Raw genomic sequence first — 26,439 nt, forward strand, 5'->3', positions numbered from 1 at the left:
CACTGGGAACTGTACTTTGTCATGATGTTTTCTTATTAGTGGTACCATTCTGAATAATGAATGATCACATGTAGGGCTTTACAAATTACAGATGATGCAGCTGCTTCTTTTGTAGTCCATTTGCTTCTCTTTGTAGTCTGAGTAATTTTAGATTCAAGCGTGAATGTTTTTTCTGTTATTAATTTATATTGATATGATCACATCTCTTGTCTTACTCATTATAAATACTTTGTACAAAGGGCAAACGCTGAAGCAGTGTTAATTGTGAATCTGAAAGGGATGTAGCAAAAGGTGCGTGGCACATACTTATAAAAGCAGACACATGCACATACAACTGTAATAAGGTAGTGTCAGAAAAATAATAATTTATATTTGAACATTAAGGTCATTGTTATTATTTGTCACATAGACGTGTTTTTGCCTTCACTTCCAGATGATGTGAAGCATTATCTAAGTTAAAAAGTAAAAGCGAAACAGCAAGGAAAACAAAACTTTAGGGTTTGTTAACAGTTGATATGACACTGTGCCAAATTACAGCTACTCATGCACAATTATAGAAGCTCCTTATACACACTGTTGTCTGTTATTCCTTCCTCATTTCCTTCAGTAAAAGCTTTGACATTGGTGGCTCTCTTTCCCCTGGAGGAGGCTGTGTAGAGATGGCTGTGAATGAACACTGGTCGTGGGAGGTAGATGCCGACTTTCTTGTACTTAGGAATAATTATCTGGAGATTTTGTATAGCGCGTAAATCGCTTGCGTTTGGCGCCTCACATCTTGCCAACCGTGCTGTTACTGTTGTTTGCCTCGTCACAGTATTACCGTATATCGCATAGTATGTGATCAACCGAACCAGACAGACTTGGTGTCGTTTGAAAGGCCTCATTAAGAAGTAGGTGACTTCAAAAGCTGCTTCCTATACACACGAACACACACACAAAAAACTCTGCATATATACTGTGGAACAACTTTTTCCTGCCTCTGTGACACTGTGCTCACCGGTTCAGGAGATGCGTTGCTGTGGTGATCAGGTGGGGGCGTGGCTGTCTTCTCATGAGGCGGGGCTAAAGCAGAGTCACTGCTGCTCCTCACCAACAGAGGCGTATCTGCGACGAGAAAGAGGAGAGTTAGAGACGGAGAGACAGAGAGGATGCTGGATGCCAGTCAGCTGCACCCGCAATTGTCTTGTACTTTCCACACGGTTGAAAAGAAAATCACATTAGATTTGATTTCTCGAGCTCCAAGCCACTGAGGATGATCGGGGGGGATGAAGAGGAGAGAGAAGAAGGGAGGAGGTGAGAGGAGGGAACAGACGGTTTTTTTTTTTCATCATTTGGCAACTTTCACACTAAGCAGCTGGCCATCTTGCTGAAATGAGCATCAGGGAAGACCCCTGAAGCTTCCTCTGAAAGCAACTGAGACCAAAGCAAATTGTAGCAGAAATTGTAGGATCTTTGTTGCCACCTGAAGATAAACATTCATACACAAAACAAAAGGGAAAAAGATGGAATAAGTGACCCCTGGTTGAGCATATTGTAGATACACAAGTACAAGAAAATGGAGAGTAAAAAATGAAGAGTGACATGAAATGTTTAAAATGAAGATCACTCCACTGTCAGTGCATGATGACACACTCTAACCCATTTTCAAGAGCTCAAATTTATTTCAGAATGACTCACAGACCCAGAGAGAGGACCACCAACCACCCCCCTCCTTCCAGCAATACGCCCAAAGCCCACACCCACCCACTGTGTACATTTTCGTATGACCAGCTGTTGCCTCCATATTCACACACACTTACCCACAGCCCAAGAGGTAACATGGGCAGGTCTAAATCCACAATAAAACAATTCAAACGAGTCTAATTTGGACCTTTGCGCTGCCTCTTGCTTTTAGTGACCACCCCAGAGAGGGCAGGCTGGTATTTGTGGAAGCAAAACCCAGAGCAGGCAAATTTTTACTCGACAGAGGAGAAAATAAAGACAGGGGTGTTGAGATAAACAAAAAGAGAAACAGAGAGCTGAGAGATAGTGACAGAGAGAGAGGGAGGGAGGGAGGGAGTGAGGAAGAGAACCTTGAAAACTGAGACACACAGCAAGAGAAGGCAAACAAAATTCTCTTTCCTGTAATCAATCTCTCTTTGGAGGGTCAGTGACAGGGTCCTGGTCTAACGTGGTCAGAATAGAGAGAGCAGAGGAGGAGAACAAGTAGGGAAGAAGGAACTGGCAGGGGTCAGGGGTGTGTGTGTCTGTGTGTTTGTGGTTTGTGATTGCGGACATGAAAAATGGTCATTCCAACCATCTCAGACACACAGACAAATATCTTTTCTGCCTCCTTCACAGCTAAAGCACGTGTTTGGTCATCTGATGATGTGTTCAAAGTTGGTCTAATCATTTTTATCAATTATCCGAGTCTCATCCTCCATCTGTCTGCGCTTCACACTCTCGCTCCACCTCGCTCAGAGACACAATGCTGACTCACTGTCACCTATATGAAGGTGTTTTCGTGAAGGAAATCAACACAATATGGTCTAATTTATTCTACTGAGAAAAGCAGATTTCATGTTGAAATGTTAGGCGGAAAAACAGAATGATTTGCAGTAATGAAATGTGCTTTGATTTAACACAGAAACATCTTTAAAAAAAAAAAAGAAGCAGACATATTCTCAGAGCAGGCACGCCAGGCATCAGAAAATTACACCAGACAGCTCCAACTTATCAACGACGTCTGCTTTCTCTGTCTGTTAATCTTGTGTGCATCTAAAATAGGTCAAACACTTCCCCCAAAAAATAAAACTTTTCAAACGTGTTAAATGAGTCTTTTGTTAAGGTGTGTTGGGAGCAAACACAAAGTGAATTTTAGATGCATTCACTACACACTATTTCTACTTCTTTACATTTTCCAGGGCCCACACATGGGACAACCTTTACAAGTGTAGGAGGGCCATGGATAGAAAGCAGTTAAACTTAATGGATGGTTCTCAGCTCTCGTTCCTCTCCCCACCTGTCTTCTGCATTCATGGAAAGTGAATGCAAATAGAAACGGATGCGCACGCCGGACAGAAAGCATGCATCAGGTTTTAAAAAGGTGAACGCGAGCACAGTGCACTCCAGGTTAAAGTAATATTTCCCCCATCATATGGAAAAAAAAAAAGACAAATAATTGATCTTCAAAATGAGCTGACAGCACCTTGAATTCTGACATCACACACACACACTCGTACTTCATCACAATGTCAATGACGCATCTTCCAAAAATGACCAAGGCCGCTCCATGGTCACAGTCAGGGTCCATTACCCAGCGGTCAGCCCCATAAATCCTCCTCCACTTATCCATAGGAGTCAAATCGACCTCCATCAATCCCCCCGCCACTTAAACCCCTGAGCGCGGCAATGTGAAGGAACCTGAGCTTTCACCTCTGACCTGAGGTGACCTCCGCAGGGTCAAACTGAGGGTCAGGGGTATTGATGAGAGTGACAGTTGGAAGTCTCTCAGGTCAGCCACTGTTTGGACACTCATAAACAAGATTGCCTCAGAGGAATTACTAATCAAAGGTGACCGGGCTTAAGTATTGAACTAGCACATTTTGAGAACATAGCTTGCTTGTTGCTCGTGGTGAACAATCTGGGGGTGGGGGATTATTAAACAGATGGACTCTCTTCCATATCAATACGAGTTCAGGTTCTTTCTTAATTAGCTAATGCGGCTGGTAAACACCACAGCCTGCTGCAGGTTTCATTTGATCATAGCAGGGGTTAGACGGCCAGATGTGTTCTTCTGGTAGAATTAAACTTGTATAAGGATCGGTGATAGCACAGGCCACCCTGTGTTCAAATAAATCCTATCTGATTCTATTAATTTCAATTAGTAACTTCATTTATAACCTATACGTCTGCAGCAGAAGCAGTTTATTGTTGTTTGATGATTGTATTATTACTACCAAATTCAAATGCCATTTCAAAGTGCGCTAGTGTTCATAAATCTCCATGTTTACTGAAACTAATGCGATGAAATGTAACAATGAGATTTTGCGTAACATGGCACCAGAAATTTCCCTGGATGAGATTATCTCTGGTGAAACAAGCTACCTAAGGTCAGAGTCATTATTTATGAAAACATAGTCATTAAAGAAACCTCTATTGCAGATAGAATGTTTTTTTTTAAGATGCTTCAAAATGAAATATTTCACATCTACAGCGAAGAAATCGATCACTTTAAATCTAAAATTGCTATTTGACCAAATAGTTTCTGATCTAAAATAGGTGCTCGCATTTGATGGGATGATTAAAATGAAATCAAAACCCTCTGTAGAAGTTACGGAGAGAGACTTGCTCTTGTCTCAAAGCGGCAGCGTGGCATCTGTAGCCCTCAGGAGCTGAGCATCACTCATGCCCTCTGTGCAATTTGAGCAGAGTTTTCATTTATTTTAAGATCACAGACATTTTTCTGACTTTAACATGCGGTCTCCTGCCAAGAGGGAGGAGGAGAGGTGGAAGCACTAAAACTCTGGGTGTATTTTAGGTTAGCTAATTTAACAGAACTGTGCACCCATAACCACAAGGTACCCTGCAACTTTAAATAGACCCCACCCACTAAACTCATCTCAGTGACCACTTCAATGCCAGAAAAAAACAAATGGTAACACATTGAAACACACCCAAGTTATGTTCTCCACTTATCTTTCCCTTGAGATTTGTGTAATTGGAGAGACCTGAAGAGGCCTTGTGAACTCTGCCAGTTCTGTGTTTATCTGTCTCCGACTCTCCATCTGTGGCTCTCTGCCTAACTAGGCTGCTTATGCAATTCTGGGAACACAGTGGTTTATTTTAAGAATTTCCTCTTGTTTTCAGTTCTGTGAAACTTCTGTAATACTGCAGAGCTAGTTCACTGCCAGGGCAGGATGAAAACAAGGATGCATCATGTTTCTGGCTGAATGTGTGCAACTGTGTGTGTGTGTGTGCCTTTGTTTGTCTTTGAGTTTGCATGTGCAAGCATGTGTGTATAGTTTGTGTGCTATATGTATATTTATTACCAACAGAGACTGTGCTTTGCATCTCTGTGTGTATTTATATTTGTGTGTGTGTGTGTGTGTGTGTGTGTGTGTGTGTGTGTGTGTGTGTGTGCGTGCGTGCGTGCGTGCGTGCGTGCGTGCGTGCGTGTATGTGTTTTCATGCCATGGACCGGGGTGGTCTTGTTTCTCTGGCAATCGATACAGCGGCTCAGGCTCAGGCTGCTCATGGGATGATGCGATAAGGACTCTCTTCCTAGAAGTGTGTGCATGTATGTATGTGTGTATGTGTGTATGTGTGTATGTGTGTGTGTCAGTGTAGCAGCAGATCAATGCAGGTCTAATCATCCCACTGGGGCAGTGTGAAGTCCAATCACCCTGTTCAAACAAGCGGCCCAATCTGACACACAAACACTTTGATGCCTGACTGATTACTGAATTACTTCTTGTCCTGACCGCCACCACTCAGTGCGACTGCATGCACACTTTAACCAGATCACTGTGAATAATCAGATTAAGGTAATAGTGAGATTAAAGCATTCACATGGTTTGCAGTAACCTAATTTTCCCAGAAGCCCAGTTTATATGATTTGATGGTTAATATCTGAATGGATGCATTGTCTCCAATGTGATACTTATTATTGTCCTACAGCTGCCAGCATCCGGTGAGCTGTCACTTCCATTGGCATATCTACACAACAAAGTAGTAGTAATACAGTTAAACAGTTGTTTACTCAGGTTTTGACTACGATAACCAAGTTAAACTGTTCACATAGAGCAGGTCCAAAAGTCTGAGATCACTTTCCCATGTGACAGCTACACCAAAATATTCTGCCAGCCTGCATTTCCTTCATGTAATCTTGTTTATCCCTGTGGGCAGTAGGCTGTTTTCACTCCCTTCCACTAATAGCACTGTCACTACACGTCTCAGTTTTGTCACATGCTGTCATTTTCAGTTAGGCTACAAGTTAGGCTAGTTCAAAATCATTTGGCATGTCAGTGTTACTATACATGTTTTGGAGAAACAAAGGGTTTTATGCAAATTGAAATAGTGAAATTGACAGAGGACTTTTAGCAGATGTTTGTACATGAACGGTTGAAGGAGAGTGGCAGTGTTCCAGGGATATAATGAGTTTTACTAATGTCAAAAAAGTACTGATAGTGTAAAACAAAAGAGCACATTTTCATGTATTTTGTCATTCCTAGGGTTCCCATCATGCTTTGGGTGATTGGTTGCCATGGAGTCAGTGAGTTGGCTGTAAGCTACACCTGAAATCCTCCTTTTTCACCTCTATATTTCTTTACGTTGGTAAATCTGCACCATGGAAAAGTCATCCTGAATGAATAATTCCCATATGCAGAGACAACAATCACATGCACTACTTGTGATACTGAAGAACAAGTCTTCATTAGCTATTCATCAGGCAAGATCTGAAGCACTTTATTTATACAATTTCAAAGGGAATTAATAGCATTTGTTTGCATTCTGTGTATGAAGTCTGTGCCTTACGGTTTGACTGAGAAGAAGAATTAGCATGCATGAAAGCTAATCAGTGAAACATAATGGTAAGGTGTACACACACACACACACACACACATATATATATATATATATATATATATATATGTTTGACTGTCTACATCCCTTTCTCCCAGTCTCCAGTAAATTATGTTATTACAACATACTAGATGTGATGTAACATCCAGTTAACAATCAATCTTGTTACAGCAAAGGGGAGAGTGAACACACACAGACACACACTCCCCTAAGACCTTCCCAGCAGTGGATGGGTGAATGCTTTGGGAGTGCTGGGTTGTTTAACTTGCATGCTGCTGTTCTTTTGTCATATTGTGTGTGTGTGTGTGTGTGCGTGTGTGTGTGTACGTGCGTGCATGTCCGGATGACAAAAGCGGCCTTATTGCATCAGTCTGGCTCTATATGAAGGGCGTCACAGGGTCACATCATAACTAAGTTAGTCAGGGTTCAACAGGGCTGGAGAGCATGTTGGGGGTTGGGGGTAAGAAGAGGTCCCACTGGGTTAAAAACAGGGTGGAAGGGGTGTGTGTGTGTGTCTGTGTCTGTGGGGTGGGGGGTGGGAGACTGGAATTAGTCCATTCATGCTCAGCTGGACCCTCAGCATGCTAACAGGCTACAGTGCTAATCTAGTTAGAGGTGGAAGCCATGCAGAGACTGAGAGCAGGGCAGGATGGGAGGGTGGGGATATAGAAGGTATCTGGTGGGGGTGGGAGGGGTGTGAGGGGTTGATGGGTCATGGTCTCGGGGGCCGGGTGGTGAGCCTGTGGATGGCAGGTGGTTGAAGCTGAATAGTAGAGTAGGCAAGAGATGGCTGGCTGGAGTGGAGAGGGGGCAGATGATGGGGAACAGGGCAAAAGTGGACAGCGGGAGAGCGATGACAAAGGGCAGGTGTGTGTGTGTGTGTGTGTGTGTGTGTGTGTGTGTGTCACACTGTTTCTTTACAGCCAACAGATGGAGAGAGGAAAATGAAAGGGGTAACAGGGTGGCCCAGTGATTAGACAGCCCCATGTTGGATTTATCTTTCACTTGGTCTCTTGTCATCCAGAAACTAATCAATGCAAGACTCTGGAACAGAAAAGGATGACATGTACCGATACAAATCATGCTCCAGATTATTTACAGTTAAATGTATTTACAGCAGGAACAGACTGTAGCCCAGACAGAGCAGAGATTTCCCCAGAGGCTCCTTTAAGCTTCTGACTGACTAGTCTTGTGATCATGCTTCCCTCTGGAGATGCACCATGACCCACTAACTTGTTCACTCCATTTCCTGATTGCAAAAACAAAAAAAAAAAGTAAAAATACCATTCCTGGCTCACTTAAAAGTTGCATTTTTATATCATCATCTGCACACACACTGTTTGTCTAACTGACACCCTCACTTATGTTCCAGTATCTGCTCTGTTGAATTGACATTGATTGAGTTACTGAACCACTAACAACCCTAACCTCTGACTTCACAAGCAAACACAGGATTTCCTGTGGAGGTTTAGAAACAAAGAAGATAAATGCATCATTTCTCTATAAAACTGAAGGAAAATTAATATATGTACATTTGTAATATACAATATTTGTATCTGTTAAATATATTCAGTCGTTGTGGAATGACTCATTTCACAAACAAAAACTGCTTGACATTGGAATTTTCTGCTTTTCTGCTGTTGCACTAACATCACTCTGGATATGAGCTACAGCTAAACACCAAAAATATAAATGCAAAAGCAAGGCAAACATAGAACAGGAGGAGGCGGGCTTAAAGGAAAAAAAAAAAAAAAAAAAGGAGAGAGAGTATAAGAATGAGAAAATGGCAAGAAATACGAGACTGTGGAGACAAGAGTGTTGGTGGATAAGAAGGAAAACAGAGAAGAGGGTGAAAAGCAGGATGAAAGCTTAGCATCTTAAAAAATCTGCTTTTCAGAGATGTTTCTGGCAGCCTCTTTCTCCAACTGGTGACCACACATTTTTGAAATGAGTAGTGTTCGACATGTTTCCACTCTCCAAAAATCACTCCCCCTCGTTGAATCACTACTATTCATTTTTAATAACTTCATTTGTCATCACTCTTTTCCCTCTCCTGTCTGTCTGCCTGAGGTCTCACTGCACTGTCATGGCTAAGCCGTCTCAGTTGGAGATGACAGTGATTGGCTGTACAGCACTGCGTCATATAAATCCATCACCTTAATGGTGCACAGAGGGAAGCTTTTGTCAGCACGAAGAATCAAGGAGCAGCGTGGATCTTATTAATATCAGATTCATCATGTTGTTCACTGAAATACTTTAACTACCCAGTCAAGTATCCCTACCAAAGTGTGATGGATACATATATATACACACAAAAGCACCCTGAAGTGCTGCCTTGTGTGGCTCTCAGTCTGAGCAACGTGTGAAAACAAGAACAAACTAACAAGAACAAACTCAGAACATTGAGGACGACAGGAGAGAACGCTGCGTCAACACTGCATCTGTTTTCACACGCCGTGGAGTTACAAGCAGAAATCTCTTTTTACACAGTAGGTTCCGCTTACAGCTGTTCCATAACATGTATTTTCTGATCCTCTCCCTCACGTACAGTCACACACCTACCTCTACGCACACGCACACACACACACACACACACACACACACCTCCTGCTGTTTTACCAACATTGACTTTCTCACACGCTTAAGAATGTGAAAGTGTTGATTGAGCATTGCTTAGGTGTTGGAGAATCTCGCAGTAACTTCTGTCACATTTAACTTCAACCTGTTGGAGAATCTTTTGTGTTACCCACAACTGGGACAGAAACTCTAGTAATTTAAAATCTGCTGTTATTGAGCTATAAATGTTATTTCCATGAGATGAGCCTGATAAACAAATGCACAGGAAAACAAAGCAGATCTGACGTACTGGCTTTGAGGATTGCCTCGTTGACTTCAATCTCTCCTCTGGTTGGCTCCTGGAACTGCATGTGGGGGTAGTAGCGGAGTGGTTCAGGGCTGGGGGCGGCACTGGAGTAGCTGGACTTGTTCTCTCTGGGACTGTCCGTCCTCCTGTGCTGGACTTCGCTGAACACGGCGACCAGCTGGAAAAGACACGCACAGAGTCAAACCTGCGTCCTAAATGTTCTGAAATTTCAAACATGGCGTGCACGTGACCTGAAATGAACAAAATTTCCTCAAGATAAGCGTGACAGTCTAAACAATGTGATTAGTGGCATAGGAACAAGCTGGAAGCACGCCGCCAGGTTATATAGCGTCTCCACTGTGCCATGATCACAGTGAAGCTTTTATGTGATTTATCTTGCCAACAGTGGGGATGCAACCTGCTTCATTCTGCCAAGTGTGCAGATGTGTGTGTGTATGTGTGTGTGTGTGTGTGTGTGTGTGTGTGTGTGTGAGAGAGAGTGAGTGAGTGAGTGAGGAGAGCGAACAGAGCTGGATTCACAGCTCATTCACAGCTCATCTCCCTCTTACAGTGCATAACACACCAGCAGATGCCACTTCGGTGACACAATAGCTTATTTCTTTCTGAACAAAGTAGAAAAATCTGACCAACGATTGAGCAGGGGGCCGGTTCAGAGGCGCCAACACACGCGGCAAGGCCGGGCGAGGTGTGTATGTATGAAATTAGCAGTCAAATGAGATCTGACACGAGAATGAGAAGCTGTCAAACACAATGACACGGCTGCCACAATGAGACGGCGGGAAGAGACGGGGGCGGCCAAATGAACAGGGGATGGAGGGCAGCAGAACGACAAACAATCCTAATTGAGACAGGGACATGATGGCAGATAGAGCGCGTGTGTGTGTGTGTGTGTTGACTGCAGGACTGTGCCATCATTTGATAAATGGGCGCGTGGCGCCGTGACGCTCTCATTAGATGGTGCAGGCGAAGGAAATGACCACTTAATGAAAAGCAATAACCGCAATGGAACAAGGGATGGAAATAAAACAACAGACGAGTGGAGGACGTCAATTAACAACAACAAAGGAGAGCAGAAACTAAGTGTGTGTGTGTGTGTGTGTGTTTATGTGTGTGTAAACAATAAGCACGGAGGAGGTGGCAAGATATGCATCATCCATCACGCTGTGATGCCGCCTCTCACCTCAACCTCCCGTGATTCAATATCCTCATGACACCTGGCCAATGCCATGCAAAGGAGACACATCTAATGCATGTGTGTTTGTGTATGCGTGTGTGTGTGTGTGTGTGTGTGTGTGTGTGAGGCTTAGAGAGAGTGAGTGAAAGAAAAGATGAGGAATCAAGGGGCTGGCAAATGTGAGAGAGAGAGAGAGAGAAGAGGGAGAAAAGAGAGCGAAAGCCAGGAAAACAATCTGATTGCGCCGCTTGATGGATGCTTCTCGAGCTCTTTCTCTCTTCTTTATCTGCTTTCCTCTTTCTCTTCTTATCTCCCTCCCTCCCCGTGCCTTCGTCTCTTTCTCCAAACTCGCTGACAGCATCAATCAAAGAAGTAGTCTCGGAGCGTAATGTGATGTGCGCGCACACACGCCGACGTGCGAGCGCGTACGAAGACACGGCGCCGAGCTACCCTCAGAAACGATTTATTCGTTTTGAACAACAACAACTTCTTTTAATGTGTGGAGAGTGGGGGTGTGGGAGGAGGGCGAGGGGGGGTGATGATTTGCTTTTCCGGAGTTTATTTTTTATGGCTGACACAGGCGGGGAGCGATGCTGATGAGGGCCGCCCTGCTGCTTCCACTCATCACTCAATCAAACACAAAGTATCAACAAAATGAATCATGTATTACTTCATTTAGAACAAGTCGGAGCGTGAAAAAAAAAAGACTTTCTCAAGCACTGTATCTAACCATGAAGACTTTTTATTGATCATACACTGTGTACCCATCATCACCATCATCGTAACCCTGTCTGATCAAAGTTGAATCTGATCTTTGGATTTAATCCAAAATCTAACACGTCTAAAATTGGACAAATAAAAACACAATATTCACTGAACAAAATTGATTCTTTAATGGAAAAATTAAACTAAGTGTTAAATGCACCCAGGCTCATCCAGGGGTGCCAGCTGATAGCAGACGGGTGCTGATTAGGGTCAAACTGAGGTGAGAAATAGTGTGTCAGGATGTTAAAAAGCTGGTGTCAAATCTTCGCTGATTCCATTTCCTTGGTGTGTTTCTTGTTTTTTCTAATGTGCCTGACCTAACTTTTTCATATTGTGAGACTAATGGAACAGCTTTGTTCAGTGTAATACTAAAGATCTCATTATGTTCAAGCTATCAGTCTGCTGTCCCTTACACAAGAGACCAAAAATCTTTAATACTGTGAAATAGCGGGAGAGGAATCTTGGGAAAAGCTCACTTTTCAAAAGCGCAAAATGGTTTGAAATTCAGTCCTTCGAATGCAGCACCACCCCGCTCGTCTGGAGGACCCTGTGCCCCAGGATGAAAAACAACAGCACCTTGAGTGGTTCACAGTGTGTTTTCTTAACGCGCCGGTTTCTTTCCGTCCCTCCTGACTGTGATTAGTATTCTGGAAAACAAATCGCCTTATTTTCCTGCCGTGTCCGTGGGGGGATATTGATATGGACCTGGGGACGCTGCATGTCAACTACCGCTGAATAATGTGACCCCTTTGTCTCATTACCATAACACACACAAACACACGCACGCTCGCGAAACCCACACTGACACTCGTGCCAAATACAAATAGCTGAACCCTTTATATTGTCATGTTATGATCGTCTGTAAATCATGATGCGGCGTGTGTATCCAACGTGACCTGACTAGCTGGAAGGACTGTGTATGTATATATGTCTGTGTGTGTGCGTGCGTGTTGCAGTGCCAAAGCGATTATCATGACATACATGAAAGCCATATAAAATAGCATGCGTGAAGCAGAGAGAGATAAACACTGCGTCTGTGAGTATTCTTGTCCATGCACACGGCCTAGAGCACCGAGTTATAAAGCGTCGCAATATATGTGGCCCACAGCTGACAAATGCGGAATTATTTTACTCCATTTCATAGAGGCAAGAATACACCAGCCCACACATATCCTGTAGCCTATCACTTTAACACATTATTTTGCTTAATTTTGATAAAAAATCGTCTACTTCGCCCAGAGTAGATTTAAACGACTTTGCTCAAATTGAAGTACACTACATTTCCAAGAATGCATTTCAACAACCATTTGAGGACAGACGTAAACATGATGCAGTCAGTACGCACCAGCTGAGGAATAAAGACAAAAATAACAATGGACTTGTGATCCATACACAAGTATTCTTAGTCAGATTATGACTACATTACATTCTTCTCTGTAGAGGTGAATGTCAGGAAAGAATCCAGTCTCTCTCATTTTTCCCAAAATATTTGTTGAGCATCAAAATGGAGAGAGGGAACCAGAAATAGAATAATGTCCTCCGACAACAACAACAACAACAACAACTGACACTTATTATTGAGGTATCAGACAGCTGCTGGAGTTTAGCTCAACTGTTTTCATGGCTTGATGCATACAAACACATTCATGCCATTAAAGATGGTGTCCCGGTAAGCCGTTACCAGTGAGCCAGCATGTAAAAGTGCCCTGTAAAGTTTTTGAGTACTGGTCATCCTTGAACAAACACAGTTGTGATTAATAACATTAAAAACATTAAGATGAGCTAGTTTCAGGATCCTGGTAAAGTGAATGCTAGCTCACTGTCACGTTGCAGTTTGCATCCAAGTCTGTGCAGACTCATATAACATATGTAGAGAAGACTGAAGAAATTCAATGAGAGGTATTAAGTGTATATTCCCATAATTAGCGTATAAATTCATCAGTTACGGCCATAAAAACCAACAACAGGCCAACAAAAACTGTCACAGTATCACCGTTACTATGTTGTATCCAAGCCTGACCTTTGACCTCCATGTTCGTAGAGGGCAGGAGAGAGCAGGATTTCTTTACTCTCAATAACCTCAAGACATTATTATGATTATTGGTCTCACCCAGACTGTATGAGCCAGGATACAGAGTGTGAATGCATCATGGTTACTGTTTTTTAATTTTTAATGACCAGGATATGAAATTATCCCGGCTGCTGTAAACAGTATATGGTGTTTACATGTTGCAACTCACAGATTTTAATAATTGATGTACGTGCTAAGAATTAATTAGCCAAATGCAGCACATCCTGCATGGTACACACAAGGGAGAGAGACACACATGCATGCAATCAGTGATGTTAGCACACTGTATAAAAGCATTGTCTAAAAATGCACACCACAAAGACACAACTGTGGACACAATCTCAGACACAAACACACACACACACACACACACACACACACACACACACACACACACTTCTCACAGTTAGAGGAGGAACAGTGCCACCTTGCTTTAGTCAAACACTACTGCATGCTGGGACCACTCAAGCCTCTTTACATAAGCAACAGCCACACACACACACAAGCTCACAAACAAACATACACACTTCCCTATTTCATCCGCTGGTACTAATCAACCCATTTTTCTTCTTCTCTCTCGTCCCTGTCTAGCACTGCTGTGTGTGCGTGCGTGTGTGTGTGTGTGCATATATGTGTGTGTGTGTGTGTGTGTGTGTGTGTGTGTGTGTGTGTGTGTGTGTGTGTGTGTGTGTGCGTGTGCGTGTGTGTAGTACGGGTCTATTGAGATGCTTTGCTTTTGTGCTGTTGTCATTTATCTTACGACTGCCCCCCTTTTCTCCGTTCTCTCCCTCTCATGCTATTCTTCATTCTTTCTTTGAACGAGAGATGCATAATTCAGAAGGAGCGCGCAGCATCCTGACAGTAGTATGGTAACCCAATCATCTCTCACAAACACACACACACATACACACACACACACACACACACACACACACACACACACAGGCACTCATATATAGAGTACACACATACACAGAGAGAGAGAGAGAGAGAGCTTGTGACTCACACACAGACACACTTTCTTCACTAAAGTACAGGTTTACACAGACTATTTTAGACATCTGTTTTTTCAAGCACTAAAATGTGAATCACAGAGAATAAACCTCCTACTCGCAGTGTCTTGACTGAAAATGAAAGCCTGCAGTACCTGACAATTTGGCATGGTGTATAGATTTGCGATCGCTCCATAGCTGAAAGGATTCAAACTGCAGTTTACGGTCAACTGATGATACTGTGCACAAAAGCAAATACTTTCTCCATATGGCTCCTGACTGTGCATTTGTGTATCTGCTGTTGTTTTTCATTCTCTGAATCGCGAGCGCCTGAGGTGTGAAGATTCTGGGAAGTCGAGTGTTCGCAGGCAGCGACAGAAATTTCCCCTCCGTGTGTGAATTGGATGCTGTTCAACAAAGAGCAGACATGATGTGTAGAGAATGAGTTTCTCCACGGCTGGAGAGCGCGATGAATATTGACAGTGCACAGGTACAGAGGGGTGAAGTTAAGTATCTCACCCTGACTGAGCAGAAATTTGGCTCTTGATATCCATGGCATCCTGTGAGAAATGGCAATCAATTTCAAACAAGGTGTACACAGTTATTTTGCCCTCTTAAATCGACTGGCAGGTAATTGTAATTAGTGATACTCTTCAGTATGAAGAGCAGTGATGTTGAGGTTACAGCTACATTGGACAATCTGAGAAACACGTATTATTATGTACTATTTGTGTCATTTTCAATTTATAACAGCAGATATATTATGATGAATTCTGATTATTTTTTATATACTTATATTCTGTCGTGCCTTTGACATATTTTAGTTATTGACTTACTCCATTTCCCAGAATGCCTCTGAATAGCACCCAAGGCTTGAAGATGGTGCCAATTCATGTACAAGTTCAAGTACAAACAAGAGTTGCACGGTCGACTGCAACTTGAAATCAGGAAACTTTTCGAACATCAAGCACATTTTATTTTGTCAAAGCTTTGGTATATTTTAGAAACTTAAAAAAATATGGCCAAAATTGTTTATATTTCCCAAAGTAAGCTGTTGTATATAGCTGTATGTATATATATGTTGTATGTTCTGAGTTATAGAATGTAAAGAACACAGAGGATATGACCTCAGTGGCCTCAATCCTGAGGAAGGGACAATCAACATTTGTGTCCCTTTAATGTCTTTGTAAAATCAAGTGCATGGCATTGCATTCTGGTCTATTGAGGCAGTTGTCAGTGCAGAAATCAGCATCCCTTTCACTTGCTTTAGTCATTGTTTAACACTGGCAGAAGATTGATTTAGGAAACAGACAGTTATGATAATCGAAGCTGTTTGGAAACACCTGGGTGCGATATAACAGTTTATGTTTGGTTAGTAATGGCTCAGGGTTACAATATTACACCAAACAACAAATGACAAGTATCTTAAATGTAACGTACAGCAGTTTCTTCACTGTCTGGAGTGACTTAGAGTAGGTTTTCCCTCTAATAATGGACAATAACATTACACAGTGAAGCACCGACTCACTGCGCACATACTACAAACAAGACTACATGCAAGCAACCAACATTACACGCAGCCGAGCATGTACCAAAAACTAATCTTTGTTCAAGAACACATACTGTATACACTCAGCCTACACAGATACACACATTTTCAGGGCACCGTAAGGGCCATCTGAGGAATGTTTGGCCTGTGTTATTTAAACAAGTAGAAAATTGGTTGTATTACCGGTGAGAGCAGGGCTAATCCTACTTCTGTTCCTGCCTGAATCTATACAGCACACTACCAGATGTGGGGGATTACCTCTCAGGAACACACATACCGGGCTTTGGGCCTGCATGCACACGCACACACACACACACACACACACACACACACTCAAATCACTGCAACACACAGTCAAGCAGTGTATAAGATTAGAGAAGCAACCACAAACACACAAAGGAGGGCAAAAAAAGACACACACACACTCCCTCTCTCTCTGATACACACAAACAGATGCACAATCCAACTTGTGTGCTGGTGGTAAGGGACTCGGTTAAAATAATGAATCATATACAGAGACATCACTACTTGAACCTCTAAATCTCTCTTTCTTTCTGTTTGATGAGATGCCAGTGGTTCCAAACAGCGGCTAATACTTCCACATTGAACATAACGTCTCTTTGATGCTTCTGACAGAATGAACACTCGCACACCAAAGTAAATTCCTCTGTCTGTTGGTACAGCGGTCTTAGCATTTACATTCATGCAAATTTAGCAAAGGATGACCCAGAACTCGTACCTCTTCCAAAATGTAAAAATAGCCGTAAAATAGCAACAAAAAAAAAAATCATGTCGTTATTCAACCTCAATTTCAATCTCCTTCCTGACAACAGATCTTTACAGACACTCATCTCTCCATAGATATTATTCGGTACAACAGTAGACTAAACAAAATCACAAGAAAGATATGAAATCCTCTCAGAGAAGCAGTGATGCAGGTTAAACAGTATTTTCCAACAGTGTCAGACCCAAATTGCTTTTAGTGACCAAGCTTTTCTTATATTTTCACACCATTCACACAGATTAGAACAACATACGTTAATACAACTCACTGACCCTTGGATGCAAAGAGGGAAAAGTTTTTTTTTTTTTAAATACATACTTAAATCAGGGCTGAGATCAGAATCAGGGGTAATATAATATAAACATTAGGGTCACATACCAGATATTTGGATCCTGGTTCTTTTTGGGAATTCTTACAACAAATCTCTCCCAGAGAGATTTTATCAGTCACTCAGTTCACCCTGAAGATTATTGTATGTACTGAACTTTGTTAACACTACCATGCAACTGTCACAACTACCGACTTTCAAATGTTGCTATTGCGGTAATATCACTGCATAAACTTTTCAGCTGCAACCATCTTCGTCCAGTTACTTTTCATTCTAAAATGGCATCTTAGAGTTCAGCCGTGTGGCAAAACCTTTTGTAAAATAAGTGTGAATGAAGTGGGGTTCAAATCCAGCCGGCTAGAAGTGGCTCAATGAGACACGCAGACCTCCATTCACATATTGGAGTGCAAACACAAACATTCAATCCTATTCCACCTACACCAACAACACACACACACACACACACACACACACAACTTAGCAAAGGTTTTGGGGAAAAGAAAAATTTGTAAACCTGCATTATTAACATGTTATTGATCACGCTGCCAAAAAGTTAGAAAGGTTCTTTATGGCACAGAAAAGGGTTGAGTTATAATTCTCTTTCTCTCTCTGCATCCACTAACACACACACACACACACACATCTGTCGCATCAGCCGCAGTGATGGAGCACGTATGCGCCTACTGAGAGTATACACAACCATTAACACACACACATTCATACGCGAAGCCAGCCACCAGCTGAGGTATTGCGGTGCTGGCTATGCTCAGTGACACGCCACATTATTATTTATGCACACTCATAAAGGGAGAGGGTAAACTCTTCATAAATCACACACGCCCGAGAGGCCTGAAAGAGAGAAGGAAGGATGAGGAGAAGGAGGGATGTGGGTGACAGCAGAGCTCCAGGCCTCGTATTTCTCAGACCGGCAACACAAATATCAAACCGGCTCGTTCATCACTTCTGCAGAGCAAACACATCAGTGGTGGTTACACTGGTCCTGCTCCGCATCTGTGGACATGACACACTGGTGTGCGCACACACGCACACGCACGCACGCACACACACGCACACACACGCACACACACGCACACACACGCACACACACACACACAAAGAGGACACACACATTTCAGGAACAAACGGGAGACGTGTATTCCCTCTGCGCGCAGAAAGTCATAACCTCTTTCTCATAAATGTGCATAAATATGCACAAATACACACTCAAACACACACTCCCTTATACACAGATACACAGATGGAAATCACAAATGTTTTCTAAAAGTCAGAGCCAGAGCCTAATATTCAGCTTTCTTTTCCCTGTGGCCGTCACAGGGCCAGCTGCTCCCTCCACCCCTTCCTCCTCCTCCTTCCCTCCCTCCCTCCCTCCTTCCCTTCCTCCCTCCCGGGATCTGACAGAGAAATAGAAGGAGTGATTAACTCAGAGCTGCGAGGCTGCCGCCCTCTCACCTGTGGCTCTCTCCTCCACAGGCTGCCCCTCCCTCCTCCTCTTCCTTCCATCTGCCCTCTCTTTAACATCACACTTTCATTCTATACGTCACCTCTTTCTTTCTACCTCTTGCCATCCTCTTTGTGTAGGCTGAGCTTTGAAGTGATATTTATGATGGTTTAAGTGGAAAATCTGTACTTTTCATTGTTATTATTCATTAAATGATTAATAATTTACTAGTTTTCCACTGTGGCCATGATGTAAATTCGTTCCTGTGGTTTTCCATTTCAGGGTCAGAGTGCTTCCATGGCCTGAAAGTGCTATTCATCAGCTCAGATTACGTCTTGAGGGGTAAACATTCTGTTTTCCACTACAGTCGAGCTTGCTTATATACAGCATATATGAACTATACATTACCGACATTCAGTACTTGCCGTTGCCATGGAGAGCCAACATCACCCAGAGCCTGAGGGTGTTTGGGAGGGGGAAAAAAAAAAAAAAAAAGCCTTACGTCCAGTTCTTTCTTACACCCATGAACATATATGTTCCTGCTAACACGCCTTATCGGATAGTAATTGACTCAACAACATCAAAGCCTGGAGGGGATTTGTGCTGCATTACACGTCTGCAAGCCCCAGGAGTACAAAACACCACCTGACAGCACCATCCATCCATAAATATGAATGTCAGGGGGCTGGAGGTCCCACTACACAGTTTACAGCACCACCAAGCTGAAAATAGATATGTAGTATATAATGTGTGGAGCACTGCTCGGACTGTATAATTTTATAGAGCAATTTAAGGAAGGACGCTGAGCTCATTAACTCAGTGTATATCAGCTTCTAATTAACATTCAGTGCAAAGCCGACACTCGCAGCGCTGAAACAATTTTCCTTCCTTTTCTTCTTTATAAGCTGGTGTTTCGCCAGGTTGGTAACAATGCTTTTACTACAGATATAGATCTCAACACTAAAATAAGTAATTTGACAAATAAGTAAAAACAAAAACATATATGCAACTAATGGCAAGAAAAGAAAAATGTTAAAAAGGGTCAAAAATCATGAACTAACATTTATAAAGCCAGATTCCTGTTTTGCGGCTTTTCTATGTTTTGCAACATAAAACTCAAACTTAACGTAATACAAGGCACCAGTTAGGAGTTTCTGAACTGTTGATCTGCATCCTCACCATTTATTTCATACACTGAACCATTAATCAATTATTTTTATAATTGTGTTCTTTTTTTTTTACAGTTAACTTGATACTGTATTTTAAGAAATATCATCATTTTGTTTTCCTGAGATTCATTTCAAATCCAAACTCTACTTATGCGAGTGAAACACCCTCTCCTCCTTTCCTTAGGTCTCTCCCATGTCAGATGTAGGCCAGCTAGTAATTCAAGTGGCCAATTCAGACACATTACCGTTCACAGAGCATCATTCATTAGGCCAATCAGTTAGGTGATGAGGGTGAGAGGCAGAAAAAATGAATAAAAGCAATAATAGAGTGTGTGTTTGTGCATGAAAGTGTATTTGAGTGCGTGCAACACAATGGACACAGATGCGGTTTCAGCTGTGTAATTGCACCAGAATCATTAAATATTTAACTGAAATAGTTGGATTCACTATTACAAGCATCCATCTTCTTGTTGCTGTGAAAATACACACTGCTACAAACACACACACACTCGTCCGGGAGTGTGACTTTCTGCTGATTTGAGTTATTAGCAGTTGGAGTGAGCAGAGACCCAGTGAGCGGAGGGAAAACACCCCACACTTTCACACACCCTCGGACAAACACACACATGTACGCTAGTCTGGGGCAATGTCATCTAGGAAAACAGATGGCTGGTGAGGCTGGTTAGGTCAGAGAGTAGATTTGCTGTAAACAAGCTGATCTATAATAGATCATTAGCTGGATGTGATTAGCTCATCTGCAGGCTGCTGTGCCAAAATCCCTGTTAACTGATAAAGCTAATACTGACAACAAACAACACAAGCTGCAGCTTCACAACAATATCAATGTGACTGAATGCGACGGTTTTCCATACAGAAATTCATGTTTGGAGTTATGTAGCCGCTGTAGTGAGTTACACACATAATTTGACGCACGGACCACGACAAAGACCGCCTCTTCACCTTCTCCTACTACACTGATTATACACGTGTCATTAGAAAAGTGAGTCCACAGAGCACAGTGCGCCTCTGGCCTCGGAGCGGCTGCCCCCTCCAAGGTTCCTCCTGCCACAGCAGGCGCAGGCAGGTCAGGTTACAGCCTGACCGTCTCGCTCCATTAGGAGCTAATGGGCGGTGTGATGGTGACACAGAGGGCAACACAGAACCTGTGCGATTAACAGAAGGAGAGGCACCAAAGGACGACGTCTGAGGGTGTGATGACCTAACGCAGCCTCTATAAGTCACACACACCTACGCAAAGAAAACAGAAAGGGGCCTGATCCTAACTGAATCCTGGTCTTTTGCTTCAGTGAACTGATAAATCACTTTGGAGAGGTGCCATCATTCAAAGTCACAAGGTAGAGCAATGGATCATCTAAAGAAATTAAAATTCCGAAGTGCAACTTTATGAGAAAACTCACGCGCGTGCAGTTAAATGAAAAGACGGGCACAGCAAGAATTATTTCTCCTTAAGCCTTCCTTGGGTTCCTCTCATCATAATTACAATCAAACAGAGCTTGCTGAATGTGTGTGTGTTAGAGTGTGTGTGGGGGGTATTGTTAATTGAATATCATCAGATGAAGAGCTGTTGTGATGCTCAGATTGGTGGGGGGTTGAATCAAGGTCGAGACTGATGAGATATGATCAAATCAGCTCAAGTGACCGAATCCCGCCGGGCAAAACATTCACCCACTCCGGTCTGATGTGATCTGATCTGCAGGTAACAGTCTGACACAGAGATAATCTAGCTTTATTCAATATACTGTATGTTTACTGGAGATTTGAATATATTAATGCGTCAGTTAAGTTCATGAGAATGAATAATTAGTCAACATCAGATTCATGGAAATCAAATCCATCCACAGTTTGTTGTGTCATTTTCAAACAATGACTTAGAAACGCGAGACAACATTCATGCAAAATGGACAAACAATATTTAGAAATATGATTTCACATAATGACAATACTGGAGCCATGACTGAAAAAACCTTTAAATTGAACATTTAAAATACCCATTTTCCATTATGCAATTTAGTGTCAGACCATCAAGTCTAAAATGCTCAACATGTCTGGAGCCTCCAGGCTTCAGCAGGGATGGCAACCTTACAAAATAAATGTTCTTTTTGGAAAAAAGAAAAAGTCAGAGGAAAATCAATTAAGAAGACAAAAGAAGGAACATAATGACTGACTACAGGTGAACTATCACTGATTTATTTTATACCCGGGCCAAGTTCAGAATCCATGCAAGACTTCTAATTATTATTCAAATGTGTGAGACGGACATGGTGTTGAACGCACTCCATCTTCACAGGTACGAATGTATGCATCGTGATTAGTATGTGAAGAGGGTATAGATTATGATTACGCTGGCATGCATGTGACATTTTCTAATCAGCGCACTTGAACCTCATGCTCCTGCTCATCACTGGCCATTCAGACGGTGTGCAGAGTTATGTGACTATTCAGATGCCAATCAAACGCAGCTCGCCGCAACGCTGAATGAGGGGGAATGGAGGTGAGGGAGCGAGGTGTCACAGAGCGTCAAAGGCTAATCAGCACGTCTGCACCTCGCAATCACTTCCCCATTCACTAAACTTATTCTCCGGCAGGTTAGCACGTTTTAAGTAATGCCTTATTGTCGGCTGTCAGAGGGGCCGACATCTGACATGTAGTAAATGACTTCAGGCAAATCACCCGACATAACTAATATAACAAGAGAGTTCTACTGGGACAAGTGGAAATAAAATTTACAGCAGCATTATTTAATTTTGAGTTTTGAGATCTGAAGCTAAAGACTAAACTTTTGGCCACATTTGACTGATTTCGGTTTGTGTTGAGACGGTGCAGGCCCCTACAAAAGGCTCTTGCAACTTCAAGTATTTGCTTGTTGTATTGTGTGTGTGTAATTGAAGACAAACGATCATTTCCTTTTAAACTGATTGTTTACATCCATGTTTACATCAGCATTTCTTCTTCATTTCCATGGTCGATCAGGGCTATAAAATGGATTGCATACTCAACACATTCAAACTAATAAATGTTAATGTGTACCAGGCATCTCCGAGTGTCTGAATAGAGCAAGAGATACAAACAAAGAGTCGTCCTCTCATCAAAATATTGCTCCCCGGGGCCACTGGTGGTCATAAACTCTACAGGTTTCCATTACTTTAGAATCAAATGATCCGACCTGACATGAATCAGATGATCGGATTTGTAAGTAAGACAGAAACTGGCACAGGAATGCCAGCTATTATGTTTGAAGTTATTTGGAAACAGTATCTCCATTTTAGTGAAATCTATTTTTCAACTGTAGATTATTCTGTTAACTACCTATCAAGCATGGACTTGGCTAAAAATGGATTTGAGAAGTAAAAAGAAGTAAAAACTTCGCAGCTACATTTTTGATTTCTTCTGATGATCATAACTCTTTTCATGACTTCATATATATATAAAAACAGGGCTATCATGCATATCTGTTTAATCTGTTAACTGAAGTGCGTAAATGATTCCTTACGTGTTCTGTAATTAAATGAGATCATTATTCAAAGAAGTGTCAGTGTCTCTTTAAAAGATATGAGAGATAACTACAGACCCACTGTAAATATCAGAACGCCTTTCCATGTGACCGATTTATTTCTCTAGCATTGCGTCGTCCGCTGTGACATGCAGGCAGAGAAGATGGATGATGGGAGATGGCCTCATAATCAAGCAGTTGACATTTCAGAGCAAGATCAGCTGAGATATGCACCCATACCATTTACATTCCAGCAACCAGAGACTGCACAGGAGGTTCATGTCCGCCTTGTAGGCGTAGTGATTAAAAAGGGCTAATTAAAGAGAGATGGAGGAAATCATTCCGTTTTTTTTTTTCATTAAATTTCCCATGAAATTAGATTTCACATTGGCTGCACTGGATGGAAGGTTGAGCTTTTTATGTGTTTTTCCCCTTGAAGAAAACAAGGTCCGTGTAGGGTAATGTAATGGTGTGTGTGTGTTCGCGCACATGGAATGAGGAGTGACAGTCCACTTATGAGGAGACGTTATGCTCCCTGAGTTTAATTCTCATTCTGGAGGAGATCAGCGTGACAGGAGAGGACACTCACACATGTTAAACTTTCAAATTTCAGCTGCGTGTAGGTGAAGGACGGGAATGATGAGAGACTTATAATCAAGCAGCATCTACATGGCGTTTCATTTTTGTGGCACCCAGTACCATTTTGGACAAAGTACTGTTCACTAACTACAGTATCTCTCTTTATGCACACATGTGTAAAATTCTGTGTGTGTATGGGAGTGCTCACCAACTGGAACCTAGTGTATAGCTTGTATGCTAATGGCATGCTGGCATTGGACAGCCTGCCAGACAGCTCTTGTGTACCGTGGCGACATATGGGAGTAATGGCCGCGGCTAATGCAGGATCCCAAAGGATTGTGAATGGGAGAGAGTGACAGTTCTGGTAGCTGTAAATAGGCAAATGTCTAGTGGTAAAGTACTACATCTGTTAATAACTGCTTTTGAAAAGAGGGATAGGGAAGAGGAGAAGGAGTGAGGGCGAGATGCGGAACTAAAGAGGGAAAGGAAAGGAAAGGAGATACTACGATACCTAATCGATGCATAAATTCTGCAAATGTGACGGTACTTGTTTTTCTACAATACCATAGATGTCACAGGTCCTGAAGAAGTAATTTTTCCAGGACTGACTGGCAGAATAATAACCCTGGATGGCTTCTAGTCTGACGTGAAACACAAAGGGAAGAGGAAGAAGAAGAAGGAAAGCTGACAGAGGAACAATTACGACACATTCAGTGGTGGAGGCAAGTGCAGGAGCATCAACAGTTCCGCCACAACTTGTGGGGAAAAAAAAAAACACAATGAGCCAGTCTGCACCTCAAAGACAAATTAACTTTATATTAAAACATGTCGTCAAAACGTTAATTTCAGAAATGTTATCATTATTGTGTAATTGTGCAAATTGTGAAAGTGCCACCACACACAAGGTTCACAAAGGCTGGGGCGCTGGAGGCTCATCTAGTAGAGCCCTTACCATTAAGGCTTAGTCCTTACCTCAGCTCTCACTCTCTCTCTCACTGCAGAAAAAAAACAGGAAAAAAAGCTTAAAAATAAAATAGGAGGTTAACAAAGGTTTATGTTACCTGGTTTAGGCTAACACAGTGATAGCTCATAACATGAGCTCTTTGAATGAATATTTTCACACTGTTGGTCTGTCACTGTATTAGTTAATTAATGCTTGGTTGTGAGTGTGTTTTTCCAGAATTTGGTATTGAGAATTGTGGAATTTAAAAAAGGTATTGGAGGCCCTACTAAGGAAAGGAAAAACAACATATGGCAGAATCAGTACCTGACAAATCAAGATACTTTGTGAGTGAACAACTACATAACTGAAAAAGATAGACAAGGACTGATGGATGATAAAGAGGATGAAGCAGGTTAACTTGTCTCCAAATTGCAGTGATTTGAGCAACACAGTGTGACAAAAGAGGGAGAAATCAAAAAGCTTTTGTGCCTGCCCACTTCTCTTCACCATTAACAAAGTAGTGGGGTGTTTGACAGGTCATTGACTCCAACTGCCATGCCTCCAACTGTCATCTGAGAGCTGCAGGGCACACATAACACACCCACAGTAAAGGGTCAAAGAGGAGGAAAGCTTCATAGAGTATAATTGACTGAACCACGACCTGCAAAGGTCTCTGAATACTGTGGTCTTTTGTCTGAGCGTGCATACGTGGTCACACCTAGGCCAACACCCCACGGCCTTCTGCACATTCATCACATTGTGATTAATATTCATGAGGAGGCTGGTGGACGGTGTCTCAGGATGGGGGGCTAATGAACACAGTGTGTATGCATGTCACTGTGCAAGTGTGTGTGCACATGTCACAGATGCAGGGGGCAGAACTGTAATCAAATCACAGCCAGCCCCTCATCTCTGCCCTCATCAACCACCAGTGGCGCTACTTCCGTGCACGCTAATGCTAACATGCTACGCTACTCGCTTTCCTGTGGTTCGGTGCGGGCAGCAGGGACAGCACAGATGTGTGTGTGTGTGTGTGACTGTGTGTTTGAGTGTTGAATAATAGTCAGAGACTGGCCCAGATAAGGGAGGTCTGGACTTGTGGCTAAGCTAACCACTAGGCGTACAAATAGCTACCCATTATCTCTCATTAGCATCCGTGGCCAACATAGGGCCCATGCTGTGTGGTGGAGGGCCCTCACAATGGGACCACTCCGGTATGATTGATGGTGAAACAGCATCAGCCACAATAACAGAACGAAAAAGAAAAGCACTAAAGATAGAATCTGTCGGCTGCGGCAAGGTAATAAAAACGTAGACAAACAAAAGGAAGTCAGACTAATCAAGAATGCCAGGCACAGCTCATTAATCTATGAGAGCCGACACCATTTGGAAGCCCGGAGATAAGTCAGATTACTGGCACGTTGTGAAGATCATGTGCACTCGTCCTTTTCGGTCCGCTATCTTTTCATCAGCGGCAAAAACAAAAGGATGAAATGAGAAGCGAGATGAAAGCGGGGAGGGCGTTTGGAGGATTGGGTGAAAGAATAGAGAGTAAAGAAACAAAAGGTAAATAGGACAGTTCCTGCATGGTGCCGGTTCTAGCAAAGCGGATGCTCTGCAGAGCCCGTAATCACAAAAAGCGTCGCAGCCTGGAAAACTACGTCACT

The 26,439-nt window shown here is 42.5% G+C and overlaps 1 protein-coding gene across 1 annotated transcript in view; it reads right to left on the minus strand.

Moving 5' to 3' along the window:
* Positions 1 to 26,439, minus strand: part of pard3ba (par-3 family cell polarity regulator beta a) — a 143,371-nt gene that overhangs the window by 107,478 nt on the left and 9,454 nt on the right. The window contains exons 4-5 of the mRNA XM_023393326.2: positions 9,431 to 9,605; positions 998 to 1,104 (exon numbers count right to left, since the gene is read on the minus strand). Of these exons, the coding sequence (XP_023249094.1) occupies positions 998 to 1,104; positions 9,431 to 9,605 (282 nt within the window). The remainder of the gene's footprint in view (positions 1 to 997; positions 1,105 to 9,430; positions 9,606 to 26,439) is intronic.

Source organism: Seriola lalandi, unplaced genomic scaffold (assembly GCF_002814215.2).
Source record: "Seriola lalandi dorsalis isolate HSWRI2012SDOR001 ecotype SW California unplaced genomic scaffold, Sedor1 jcf7180002054933, whole genome shotgun sequence".
In the NCBI taxonomy this organism is placed as follows: domain Eukaryota; kingdom Metazoa; phylum Chordata; class Actinopteri; order Carangiformes; family Carangidae; genus Seriola; species Seriola lalandi.